This window comes from Convolutriloba macropyga, chromosome 13, assembly GCF_964194025.1.
Source record: "Convolutriloba macropyga chromosome 13, txConMacr16.3, whole genome shotgun sequence".
Lineage (NCBI taxonomy): Eukaryota > Metazoa > Xenacoelomorpha > Acoela > Convolutidae > Convolutriloba > Convolutriloba macropyga.
This window is the reverse complement of record NC_134480.1, coordinates 36,637,098-36,651,703: the sequence shown is the minus strand read 5'-3', so window position 1 is coordinate 36,651,703 and position 14,606 is coordinate 36,637,098. Positions and strand designations below refer to the sequence as shown.

Genomic DNA, 14,606 nt, shown 5'->3' with positions numbered 1-14,606 from the left:
TGGCTTGCAGGTCTATTCTTTCGCAGCTATTCCGGCAATCTGCCGGCTATGTAGTTTATTTTTGAGTGATTTCATTGCTCTCACTCCAAAGTAAAATTTGTTGTTCAAACAAAACCGATTGTTACAGACTCGATGACGAGTACCTGATAGCCAAGTGGTTAATACCTCCGTCGACTGTGATTGATTTTTGCAAAGCTTCTAGATTTTTTGATGAAGTGTTTCGTGCGGTAACAAATGCATGTTTAGGTTCCAGACATTTGTGGGGTGTGAAAAAGTGGAGGAAGTAGTGAGCAAAGAAGAACTTATCGGCCTGGTCGGAGAACTTTTGGTCAAAGAGGCTGCGGGCACAGATGATGATAAAGATGGACAGGAAGACAGGGACTATGACGAAGAAAAGGATGAGACAGATGCCAAAATGGACAGTGACAGTGACACTACTGGCGAAAATTCTGCTGTCACAGATGCAGAGAGGGAAACAGAAGCGGCAGTGGAGGCAGCAGTCAAAATTGTCAACGCAGAGGCGGCAGCGAAGCACTTTGCAGAAATTGCGACTTCAGAAAACGTGCAAGAGAGGATTGCGAATCTGGCGAGTGAGGACCAGGAACCCCTCAAGATGCTCGTGATCAAAAGGCGCTCTTCGGTGTTTGAGGCTCTGAAGAGTGAAATTGAAAAGATGGCGCCTTTTGAGTCACAGGTCAGTGCCTCATTTTTGTAAGACCGGAATCATGTATTTAGAAAGAAAACTTGCCGTGAGTGAATGTGGAGGCGCTTTTGAGACATTTCTGTTTTGGATGTATCGAAACAGCGAACTAAAAGGGGGACGTAGTGGGCTTAATTTAATTGTAAATTTTGCAATTTATTTTGTGCCTGAGAGTATTAATCGGACTGGCAGATACTTGGATGCCAGTTAACACTTCCAAAACTTCAAAATAATATTTTTTAAAGCTGGAAGTTGCAAGCGGAGAGCTGCTATACTTTGTCTCGGTTTTGTTTCTGACTCGCATTTTTAATATTTTTTTTGTTTCCGTGAACCGCTATTTTGTTCGCTAACTCGGATACTTTTGAGCCAGAGAAATAACAAGCTGGCATAGCACATAGTGGTCAAGGTCTCTAACTCAGAAGGTTGCCGGATCAAGCCCCTCACTCGTCGGATATTTTTGAACCCATAAAATTGTAGGCCACGACCGCTGTGAATTAGATGGTCCCCGCCTGTCGCTCGAGAACAATCCATCCGACGTTAGTCTGTTTATGTTTAATTGCTCTCAAACGAAGTTTGTAGCAATTATATTAGTCCTGTTGGTCTTCTAAAATGCGATTTTTTGCTTGACCAATTTTTCGTCTGACCCATGTGACTTTTTCAAGAACGGGATAAACAGGTAGCGCCCATCGGGCGTTAAGATTTCTTTGAGCTACTGGTCACAAAGTTTACGATTCACAGAAACTGTTTTGGAGACTTATACTTATGGTGTGAAGGGCGGTTCTTAGCAATTGATCCCGCACCCCCACCTCACCCGCTTCACCCCACCCTCCAACATTACCCCCCCCCCCCCCAATTCCCACCCCTGCCTGCACATCGTTCAGGCCGTTGACCCCCCCCCCCCCCCCACGCCGCGCTCACCTCACGCCCCTTCAATTAAGCTAAAGCTAGCCTCACTAAACCGTTGCAAGCTACTAACAAAGCCAACCACCCGCCGGTCGTTTGAGAGCAGTTCTTCCGACTTTAGTCGGTTATGTTCATATTTTTAAGCCCAGAATTTTTTTGACTTATAGTGAATTTTTTTTTCTCTGTTTCCATATAAATATTACACGACGCGCAAATCTATTTCATAATTGTTTCTGCAATCTGCGCGATATTTTTTAATCATTTGTGATATTTTTTAAACAGAAAATTGAATCTGTCGTAATTGTTTTGCTCATTACAAGAAGCTTTAGAATTGGTCGCGAATGACCTGAATCACTCAGCATGGCTTTCATCAACTCTCATTTGAATAACAACAGTTTGATAAATTACTGATGAAATTAGTTGTTAGCGCCCGATGAATACTACGAACATTTCAGCATTTCTGAAACTACTTTAGGATTGGCTGTCTTTTTCCGCCACGCTTTTCTCCCCACTGTTGCTATTCAAAGATAGTCTAATCATCTACAATGTGGCGTAAATTATGCAGCTGTTGTAAAGGCAACGAGAGTTGATTAAGAACTTTACAAGACGGTTGTTAATTGCTCTCAAACAAACTGAAGGGCAGTTCACCCGGGTCGAGAAAAAATCGGAAAAATATGTAAGATCAGCGGTGAAAAGTTAGTTTTTTCACCGCAAATTTCGTACATAATTTTGCGGTGAAATGCGATGAATGCGGTGAAATTATGTAAGATCACCGCTAGAGCAAGCGGTGATCTTACATAATTTCACCGCATTCATCGCATTTCACCGCAAAATTATGTACGAAATTTGCGGTGAAAAAACTAACTTTTCACCGCTTATCTTACATATTTTTCCAATTTTTGCGGTGAATTTTTATATGACCACAGCTTACTCAAGCGGTGAACTTACATAAATTCACCGCTTATCTTACATATTTTTCCGATTTTTTGCGTTCAGGTTTTTGCTGCAGTAAATTTGTCATTAAAAAAAACAAAGACCCTAAATAGCTAAGACTAATGCGCGAAGGGGTCACAAACAAGGGCGGGGGGTTATCGCGCCGCGCGAAGGGGTCACAAACAAGGGCGGGTGGTTATCGCGCTAAAGAAAGAAAGAGACAAACATATAAATGAACATCTAAATGCACAAGAAAGGGGGCAGAGAGAGGGCGGGGGGTATTGTGCTGCGCGAAGGGGTCACAAACAAGGGCGGGGGGTTATCGCGCTGAAGAAACAAACAAACAAACATATAAATGAACATCTAAAAGCACAAGAAAGGGGACTCAGAAAGGGGGTGGGGTTCAAGCGGAAAGCGAGAGCAGCGACGAAAAACGAACAAGCACGCGAACAGCGAGCGAGCGCAAAACGAGCGAAACAAAAACGAACGAGCGTGAAAACGAACGAGCGAAAAGCGAGCGACCGCAAAATGAGCGTGACAAAAACGAACGAGCGTGCAAGCGAACACACGAAAAGCGAGCGAGAGCAAAACGAAAACAACGAGCGTGAAAGCGAACGAGCGAAAAGCGAGCGAGCGGGAAACGAAGAGCCTGAAAGCGAACAAACGGAAAACGAGCGAGCGCAAAACGAGCAAAACGAAACCGGACGACCGTGACATCGAGCAAACGACCGAATTTGCCCAGAAGGCAATCCTAAAAAGCAGAAAAGGACTTTGCCATAAGCAAAGAAAACTGGAGAGAGAGAGAGAGAAAGAGAGAGAGAGAGAGAGAGAGAGAGAGAGAAGCGAGCAGATGCCCAGAAGGCAACAAAAAGAGGCGAGGAGCGCGCGAGAGAGAGGAAGAAAGAAAGAGTGAGAGAAAAAAGAGAGACTGAATTGAGAGAGAGAGAGGGAGAGAGAGAGCAGACAGAGAGACAGACTGAGAGAGAGAGAAAGATAGAAAAAGAGGAAAAGAAAGAGAGAAGAAACAATTTTTGTTGAAACGCTATAGTTTTTGAGCTCAAAATTTGACGACAAATCCACTTCTGTTTTCGAAGACCAGCTAGGTCAAAAATTCATTCGTTTTCAGACTCTATTCTAATGCTGACACTCCTCCTTAGACCCTCAAATTATTTGAATAAGTCCTTGACTAGACTGAAAAACGATTTATGTTGAAACACTAAATAGGTGTTTTTGAAGCTCGAAATTTAACAACATATCGACAACTTTTTTTGTACACCAGCTAGGTCAAAAATTCATTCGCTTTCAGACTCTATTCCAATGTTGACACTCCTCCTTAGACCCTCAAATTAATTGAATAAGTCCTTGACTAGACTGAAAAGCGATTTATGTTGAAACACTAAATAGGTGTTTTCAGAGCTCGAAATTTAACAACGTATCGACAACTTTTTTTGCAGACCAGCTAGGTCAAAAATTCATTCGCTTTCAGACTCTTTTCCAATGCTGACACTCCTTTTTAGACCCTCCAATTAATTGAATAAGTCCTTGACTAGACTGAAAAACGATTTATGTTGAAACACTAAATAGGTGTTTTCAGAGCTCGAAATTTAACAACGTATCGACAACTTTTTTTGTAGACCAGCTAGGTCAAAAATTCATTCGCTTTCAGACTCTAATCCAATGTTGACACTCCTCCTTAGACCCTCAAACAAATTGAATAGGTCCTTGACTAGACTGAAAAACGATTTATGTTGAAACACTAAATAGGTGTTTACAGAGCTCGAAATTTAACAACGTATCGACAACTTTTTTTGGTAGAACAGATAGGTCAAAAATTCATTCGCTTTCATACTCTATTGCAATGTTGACACTCCTCCTTAGACACTCAAATTAATTGAATAAGTCCTTGACTAGACTGCAAAACGATTTATGTTGAAACAATTAATAGGTGTTTTCAGAGCTCGAAATTTAACGACGTATCGACAACTTTTTTTGTTGACCAGCTAGGTCAAAAATTCATTCGCTATCATACTCTATTCCAATGTTGACACTCCTCCTTAGACCCTCAAATTAATTGAATAAGTCCTTGACTAGACTGAAAAACGATTTATGTTGAAACACTAAATAGGTGTTTTCAGAGCTCGAAATTTAACAACGTATCGACAACTTTTTTTGTAGACCAGCTAGGTCAAAAATTCATTCGCTTTCAGACTCTATTCCAATGTTGACACTCCTCCTTAGACCCTCAAATAAATTGAATAAGTCCTTGACTAGACTGAAAAACGATTTCTGTTGAAACACTAAATAGGTGTTTTCAGAGCTCGAAATTTAACAACGTATCGACAACTATTTTTGTAGAACAGCTAGGTCAAAAATTCATTCGCTTTCATACTCTATTGCAATGTTGACACTCCTCCTTAGACCCTCAAATTAATTGAATAAGTCCTTGACTAGACTGAAAAACGATTTATGTTGAAGCACTAAATAGGTGTTTTGAGAGCTCGAAATTTAACAATGTATCGACAACTTTTTTGTAGACCAGCTAGGTCAAAAATTCTTTCGCTTTCAGACTCTATTCCAATGTGGACACTCCTCCTTAGACCCTCAAATAAATTTAATAAGTCCTTGACTAGACTGAAAAACGATTTATGTTGAAACACTTAATAGGTGTTTTCAGAGCTCGAAATTTAACAACGTATCGGAAACTTTTTTTGTAGAACAGCTAGGCCAAAAAATCGTTCGCTTTCATACTCTAATCCAATGTTGACACTCCTCTTCAGACCCTCAGATTAATTGAATAAGTTCTTGACTAGACTGAAAAACGACTTATGTTGAAACACTAAATAGGTGTTTTCAGAGCTCGAAATTTAACAACGTATCGACAACTTTTTTTGCAGACCAGCTAGGTCAAAAATTCATTCAATTTCAGACTGTTTTCCAATGCTGACACTCCTTCTTAGACCCTCAAATTAATTGAATAAGTCCTTGACTAGACTGAAAAACGATTTATGTTGAAACACTAAATAGGTGTTTTCAGAGCTCGAAATTTAACAACGTATCGACAACTTTTTTTGTAGAACAGCTAGGCCAAAAAATCATTCGCTATCATACTCTATTCCAATGTTGACACTCCTCCTTAGACCCTCAAATTAATTGAATAAGTCCTTGACTAGACTGAAAAACGATTTATGTTGAAACACTAAATAGGTGTTTTCAGAGCTCGAAATTTAACAACGTATCGACAACTTTTTTTGTAGACCAGCAGGTCAAAAATTCATTCGCTTTCAGACTCTATTCCAATGTTGACACTCCTCCTTAGACCCTCAAATAAATTGAATAAGTCCTTGACTAGACTGAAAAACGATTTCTGTTGAAACACTAAATAGGTGTTTTCAGAGCTCGAAATTTAACAACGTATCGACAACTTTTTTTGCAGACCAGCTAGGTCAAAAATTCATTCGCTTTCAGACTCTTTTCCAATGCTGACACTCCTTCTTAGACCCTCAAATAAATTGAATAAGTCCTTGACTAGACTGAAAAACGATTTCTGTTGAAACACTAAATAGGTGTTTTCAGAGCTCGAAATTTAACACCGTATCGACAACTATTTTTGTAGAACAGCTAGGTCAAAAATTCATTCGCTTTCATACTCTATTGCAATGTTGACACTCCTCCTTAGACCCTCAAATTAATTGAATAAGTCCTTGACTAGACTGAAAAACGATTTATGTTGAAACACTTAATAGGTGTTTTCAGAGCTCGAAATTTAACAACGTATCGACAACTTTTTTTGTAGACCAGCTAGGTCAAAAATTCATTCGCTTTCAGACTCTATTCTAATGTTGACACTCCTCCTTAGACCCGCAAATTAATTGAAAAAGTCCTTGAATAGACTGAAAAACGATTTATGTTGAAACACTTAATAGTTGTTTTCAGAGCTCAAAATTTAACAACGTATCGACAACTTTTTTTGTAGAACATCTAGGCCAAAAAATCATTCGCTATCATACTCTATTCCAATGTTGACACTCCTCCCTAGACCCTCAAATTAATGAATAAGTCCTTGACGAGACTGAAAAACGATTTATGTTGAAACACTAAATGGGTGTTTTCAGAGCTCGAAATTTAACAACGAATCGACACTTTTTTTGTAGACCAGCTAAGTCAAAAATTCATTCGCTTTCAGACTCTAGTCCAATGTTGACACTCCTCCTTAGACCCTCAAATAAATTGAATAAGTCCTTGACTAGACTGAAAAACGATTTATGTTGAAACACTAAATAGGTGTTTTCAGAGCTCGAAATTTAACAACGTATCGACAACTTTTTTTTGTAGAACAGCTAGGCCAAAAAATCATTCGCTATCATACTCTATTCCAATGTTGACACTCCTCCTTAGACCCTCAAATTAATTGAATAAGTCCTTGACTAGACTGAAAAACGATTTCTGTTGAAACACTTAATAGGTGTTTTCAGAGCTCGAAATTTAACAACGTATCGACAACTTTTTTTGTAGAACAGCTAGGCCAAAAAATCATTCGCTATCATACTCTATTCCAATGTTGACACTCCTCCTTAGACCCTCAAATTAATTGAACAAGTCCTTGACTAGACTGAAAAACGATTTATGTTGAAACACTAAATAGGTGTTTTCAGAGCTCAAAATTTAACAACGTATCGACAACTTTTTTTGTAGAACAGCTAGGCCAAAAAATCATTCGCTATCATACTCTATTCCAATGTTGACACTCCTTAGACCCTCAAACAAATTGAATAAGTCCTTGACGAGACTGAAAAACGATTTATGTTGAAACACTATATAGGTGTTTTCAGAGCTCGAAATTTAACAACGTATCGACAATTTTTTTGTAGACCAGCTAAGTCAAAAATTCATTCGCTTTCAGACTCTAATCCAATATTGACACTCCTCCTTAGACCCTCAAACCAATTGAATAAGTCCTTGACGAGACTGAAAAACGATTTATGTTGAAACACTAAATAGGTGTTTTCAGAGCTCGAAATTTAACAACGTATCGACAATTTTTTTGTAGACCAGCTAAGTCAAAAATTCATTCGCTTTCAGACTCTATTCCAATGTTGACACTCCTCCTTAGACCCTCAAATTAATTGAATAAGTCCTTGACTAGACTGAAAAACGATTTCTGTTGAAACACTTAATAGGTGTTTTCAGAGCTCGAAATTTAACAACGTATCGACAACTTTTTTTGTAGAACAGCTAGGCCAAAAAATCATTCGCTATCATACTCTATTCCAATGTTGACACTCCTCCTTAGACCCTCAAATTAATTGAACAAGTCCTTGACTAGACTGAAAAACGATTTATGTTGAAACACTAAATAGGTGTTTTCAGAGCTCGAAATTTAACAACGTATCGACAACTTTTTTTGTAGACCAGCTAGGTCAAAAATTCATTCGCTTTCAGACTCTAATCCAATGTTGACACTCCTCCTTAGACCCTCAAACAAATTGAATAAGTCCTTGACGAGACTGAAAAACGATTTATGTTGAAACACTAAATAGGTGTTTTCAGAGCTCGAAATTTAACAACGTATCGACAATTTTTTTGTAGACCAGCTAAGTCAAAAATTCATTCGCTTTCAGACTCTAATCCAATGTTGACACTCCTCCTTAGACCCTCAAATAAATTGAATAAGTCCTTAACTAGACTGAAAAACGATTTATGTTGAAACACTAAATAGGTGTTTTCAGAGCTCGAAATTTAACAACGTATCGACAACTTTTTTGTAGAACAGCTAGGCCAAAAAATCATTCGCTATCATACTCTATTCCAATGTTGACACTCCTCCTTAGACCCTCAAATTAATTGAATAAGTCCTTGACTAGACTGAAAAACGATTTCTGTTGAAACACTTAATAGGTGTTTTCAGAGCTCGAAATTTAACAACGTATCGACAACTTTTTTTGTAGAACAGCTAGGCCAAAAAATCATTCGCTATCATACTCTATTCCAATGTTGACACTCCTCCTTAGACCCTCAAATTAATTGAACAAGTCCTTGACTAGACTGAAAAACGATTTATGTTGAAACACTAAATAGGTGTTTTCAGAGCTCAAAATTTAACAACGTATCGACAACTTTTTTTGTAGAACAGCTAGGCCAAAAAATCATTCGCTATCATACTCTATTCCAATGTTGACACTCCTCCTTAGACCCTCAAACTAATTGAATAAGTCCTTGACGAGACTGAAAAACGATTTATGTTGAAACACTAAATAGGTGTTTTCAGAGCTCGAAATTTAACAACGTATCGACAATTTTTTTGTAGACCAGCTAAGTCAAAAATTCATTCGCTTTCAGACTCTAATCCAATGTTGACACTCCTCCTTAGACCCTCAAATAAATTGAATGAGTCCTTGACTAGACTGAAAAACGATTTATGTTGAAACACTAAATAGGTGTTTTCAGAGCTCGAAATTTAACAACGTATCGACAACTTTTTTGGTAGAATAGCTAGGTCAAAAATTCATTCCCTTTCATACTCTATTGCAATGTTGACACTCCTCCTTAGACACTCAAATTAATTGAATAAGTCCTTGACTAGACTGAAAAACGATTTATGTTGAAACACTTAATAGGTGTTTTCAGAGCTCGAAATTTAACAACGTACCGACAACTTTTTTTGTAGACCAGCTAGGTCAAAAATTCATTCACTTTCAGACTCTATTCTAATGTTGACACGCCTCCTTAGACCCTCAAATTAATTGAATAAGTCCTTGACTAGACTGAAAAACGATTTATGTTGAAACACTTAATAGATGTTTTCAGAGCTCGAAATTTAACAACGTATCGACAACTTTTTTTGTAGAACAGCTAGGCCAAAAAATCATCCATTATCCAACTCTATTCCAATGTTGACACTCCTCCTTAGACACTCAAATTAATTGAATAAGTCCTTGACTAGACTGAAAAACGATTTATGTTGAAACACTTAATAGGTGTTTTCAGAGCTCGAAATTTAACAACGTACCGACAACTTTTTTTGTAGACCAGCTAAGTCAAAAATTCATTCGCTTTCAGACTCTAATCCAATGTTGACACTCCTCCTTAGACCCTCAAATAAATTGAATGAGTCCTTGACTAGACTGAAAAACGATTTATGTTGAAACACTAATTAGGTGTTTTCAGAGCTCAAAATTTAACAACGTATCGACAACTTTTTTTGTAGAACAGCTAGGCCAAAAAATCATTCGCTATCATACTCTATTCCAATGTTGACACTCCTCCTTAGACCCTCAAACTAATTGAATAAGTCCTTGACGAGACTGAAAAACGATTTATGTTGAAACACTAAATAGGTGTTTTCAGAGCTCGAAATTTAACAACGTATCGACAATTTTTTTGTAGACCAGCTAAGTCAAAAATTCATTCGCTTTCAGACTCTAATCCAATGTTGACACTCCTCCTTAGACCCTCAAATAAATTGAATGAGTCCTTGACTAGACTGAAAAACGATTTATGTTGAAACACTAAATAGGTGTTTTCAGAGCTCGAAATTTAACAACGTATCGACAACTTTTTTGGTAGAATAGCTAGGTCAAAAATTCATTCCCTTTCATACTCTATTGCAATGTTGACACTCCTCCTTAGACACTCAAATTAATTGAATAAGTCCTTGACTAGACTGAAAAACGATTTATGTTGAAACACTTAATAGGTGTTTTCAGAGCTCGAAATTTAACAACGTACCGACAACTTTTTTTGTAGACCAGCTAGGTCAAAAATTCATTCACTTTCAGACTCTATTCTAATGTTGACACGCCTCCTTAGACCCTCAAATTAATTGAATAAGTCCTTGACTAGACTGAAAAACGATTTATGTTGAAACACTTAATAGATGTTTTCAGAGCTCGAAATTTAACAACGTATCGACAACTTTTTTTGTAGAACAGCTAGGCCAAAAAATCATCCATTATCCAACTCTATTCCAATGTTGACACTCCTCCTTAGACCCTCAAATTAATTGAATAAGTCCTTGACTAGACTGAAAAACGATTTATGTTGAAACACTAAATAGGTGTTTTCAGAGCTCGAAATTTAACAACGTATCGACAACTTTTTTTGTAGACCAGCTAGGTCAAAAATTCAATCGCTTTCAGACTCTATTCTAATGTTTACACTCCTACTTGGACCCTCAAATTATTTGAATAAGTCCTTGACCAGACTGAAAAACGATTTATGTTGAAACACTAAATAGGTGTTTTCAGAGCTCGAAATTTAACAACGTATCGACAACTTTTTTTGTAGACCAGCTAGGTCAAAAATTCATTCGCTTTCAGACTCTATTCTAATGTTTACACTCCTCCTTGGACCCTCAAATTAATTGAATAAGTCCTTGACTAGACTGAAAAACGATTTATGTTGAAACACTACATAGGTGTTTTCAGAGCTCGAAATTTAACAACGTATCGACAACTTTTTTTGTAGACCAGCTAGGTCAAAAATTCATTCGCTTTCAGACTCTATTCTAATGTTTACACTCCTCCTTGGACCCTCAAATTAATTGAATAAGTCCTTGACTAGACTGAAAAACGATTTATGTTGAAACACTTAATAGGTGTTTTCAGAGCTCGAAATTTAACAACGTATCGACAACTTTTTTTGTAGACCAGCTAGGTCAAAAATTCATTCGCTTTCAGACTCTATTCTAATGTTTACACTCCTCCTTGGGCCCTCAAATTAATTGAATAAGTCCTTGACTAGACTGAAAAACGATTTATGTTGAAACACTAAATAGGTGTTTTCAGAGCTCGAAATTTAACAACGTATCGACAACTTTTTTCGTAGACCAGCTAGGTCAAAAATTCATTCGCTTTCTGGTTCTATTCGGAGTTTGACACTGCTCCCTAGACCCTCAAACTAATTGAATTAGTCCTTCACTAGGTTGAAAAACTTTACGTTGATATCTAGTTTGACACAAAGTATTAATCATGCTCAAAGTGTTTTAGCAGTTTCACAAAATACAATTGATCGTATGAAATCCGGATTAATTTGCAGGATATATCATCGACGTCATAGTGAAGAGTCTCTTCCGTTTGTTCAACAACAAAATCTAGAGGTTCAAACTTTTCGCAGCACTCGGCAAAGTCAGTTCCTTCTAAGTTAGTGGCAAGTCTTTCTAAAATTTTAAAGACGCGAATCAAGCATCGCACTGTTCCATTGTCATAAAATGCAATCAATTGTCCCACTTTTGCATCTTTTCCGATCTCAACATAGCTATTACTAGTGCTTCGGGAGTAGCAGGCGCAATCAAGAAGAAACTTTCCGTCATATCGGCAGAAAATTTTAGCGGAGGGGAACTGATCAACCAACATTTTAACTTCCTGTGTTTCAACTAACCCGTAGTCTTCTTTAATTGGCAGTTTTTTCCCGAGTAAATTTGAAACCAAAGGTTTCAAAGAATCGTCTTTTAGATCTGACAGCATCAGTTCGCGATTTCGGATATATCTTTGAACTAATAACTTGCACGTGTTAACTGTTCCAGTTATAGGCCGGATTAGATAATGATTAGCAGATTCAAAAAGTGACGCAGAAGTGGTCCACAGGGGTCCAAAAAATTCACATTGCCAAGCGAGGTGCCGCAACAGATGAAAATTAATCGACTCAAATTGTCTTCCTGGGTATTTGAAATGCATATTTCTACAAAAAGCTTCCAAAAGCAATCCACATAAAGAAGCATTTTCCCCACTCTCATAGAGCGAACGAAGTGCAAAAACAAGGTAGTTTAAATCACGGATATCTGAATAGTCGTTAAGAAGAGGTCGGAAAACAATCGGCGCTAGATACAGGAGATACATTTTTAATTCATTTGCTTTGAAATGCTTCAAGTTATCAAGAGAACGAACACTTCGCTTAAACTCTGACGGTAATTTTAGATTGACTGTTGCATACTCAATTGAGACTGGAGATCCACTGATCTCAAAAAGAAACTCCAACAAGTCTTTAGCAACACCTTTAGAAAGTTGGTGCATCGTATCTATAGGGGCAGTGAGAGGAAGATTTGGAATAACTTTAAACACATAAGGGTAACCTTGAACACCTTTGCTATCAATTTCGGGATCGTCTTCTTTGTTTGATTTCCTGTAATCAACATCGCCGCTTTCAAACAGGATAGATTGGCGATAATGATTTTCCGGTTTTCTCATTTTCAAATCTTCGCTATGAGGGTAAAAGTGGGCCCCAAGCCTATGCTTGCCTCTCATTTCACATAAAGTGCAACCATAATACCCGTTAAATTTTTTCATTTTAAGGACACTACTCTTGCAAGGAAGATCTACAATTAAGGCAATTGTCTTAAATTTTGCATCAAAAACATAGTCCTCAGCGTTTACAGTGAACTTTCTTGATATTTCCTGTTGATAACTTTTGAAGATATTGTCCCCAGGCAAATCCCCACTTCCATACCAAACACTACAGAGAACAATATTCTCATATTTCGATCGAAGAATTAGTGGCAGATCCGCTAAAGCAACCCACACAGGGTATGCCGACTCATTCGCACTATCACGAACAATGGCTCCATCTGTATTCACAATCAGTCGGAGGCGCATGCAGTCACCTTCTAAGACGGGTTCCAAATTCAAGTCTTTATATTGTTCTCGGGTTGAACTGTACCTCAGAATATGTTCGTGATTTTTCTCTACAACAGATCTAAGATGTTCAAAAAAATGCAGACAAATCAACTCGCCATTATCGTAACACGTGTGACTTTTAGTATAGTTATTTGAGAGTTCAGGAATCAGCGTTTTCACGCTGAAAGGCGTCGGGAACCCAGAATTAGGATGAATAAATTGCTCTCGTTTAATCAGATCATATAGAAGTTCGTCCGAGCCCCCATGTTTTGCCACAAGGGTTAGAAGCGAAATTAGGGCATTGTGGACTGTAACGTTGGAGTTCCCACATAGAATGTTCTCGGGAAAATTCAGTTGAGGAAAACTTGATGAGCTAACTAATGGCGTTCTGTCTGGGCTTCGTTCTCTACTTGTTTCCGACTGATCATCAGTTGTAAGAAAGGAGTAGCCGCGTGCTGCAACGGAAGACGATATCACTTGATCAGAAATCGGAACTGGATCATAATCTGATAGAAATGGTTGCTCGTCATCAATTTGACCGGAAAAACTTGCTGTCTGTTCAATAAAGCCGTCAATTACTTCAACAGGATCAGTTTTAGAAGATCGGTGCACCTTGACGCTACCCTTGTGCTGTCTTCCCAACCTTCTTTTCCTGTATATTGCCTTACTATTAACAGAAATCTCCCCAACGGTATCTTTTTCAGAGAAAGTGCCAACAGATTCTGCAAGAGCATTTCCTACATCTGAATCATCCGACGACGTCTCGTTTTCAGTTAAATGACTAAACAAAAGAGGGGAGCCAATTTTTGACTGCTTTTTTGTTGGGCTTGAAACATGCGTGCCTTCTGAAGAATTGTCTGAACTCGGGCCTTCAAACTCTGAACGATTTTCACAAGAAGCAAAAAATTTTCCCTCCTGATTGCTCGCATCTGGTTCAATTCGAGAAGAGTGTTTTTCAGCACAATAATCACATTTGCACTCTCCAAAGCTGCCAAAAAAAGAATCTCCGTAATCGACTGTTATTTCCTCGCCTGGTTTTATTGACCGTATGACTTGAAGTCTCAATGCTTTATACGGCAAATAATTGCAGCTGTATCCCTGGAAATAACGTGTGTTAGGATAACAACTGTGATTGACAAATCTTGTCACTCCAAGCAATACCACTTCCTTCTCCGTAAAACTGCTTTTCATAATTGAAAGGGGGCTCAGTTTTTCTTTCAAACTATCGGGAATCTCTTCAATTATTCCAACAATGTCCTCCAGTGGCTCAAATTTTGGCTTCAGCAATTTCCCAGTTACATTGAAAAGGCCAAAACCTCCAAACTTATCCGGCAAAATTCTGTAACCTCTATTATCTGCCTCCCGGTACAGTTTCGAAAAGCCTTCTAAAGTCTTGGCAAGAGTTGAATTCGAGCTCACCTCATTAAGAAAATCTGAGAAGTCATCAATTTTGTACATCATCA

The 14,606-nt window shown here is 38.1% G+C and overlaps 2 protein-coding genes across 2 annotated transcripts in view; one reads left to right on the top strand and one right to left on the bottom strand.

Annotated features, from left to right (window-relative positions):
- Window positions 1–14,606, bottom strand: part of LOC142351989 (uncharacterized) — a 379,819-nt gene that overhangs the window by 250,821 nt on the left and 114,392 nt on the right. The window lies entirely within an intron of this gene.
- Window positions 1–14,606, top strand: part of LOC142352066 (pre-mRNA-processing factor 39-like) — a 59,467-nt gene that overhangs the window by 14,952 nt on the left and 29,909 nt on the right. The window contains exon 7 of the mRNA XM_075404421.1: window positions 247–694. Within this exon, the coding sequence (XP_075260536.1) occupies window positions 247–694 (448 nt within the window). The remainder of the gene's footprint in view (window positions 1–246; window positions 695–14,606) is intronic.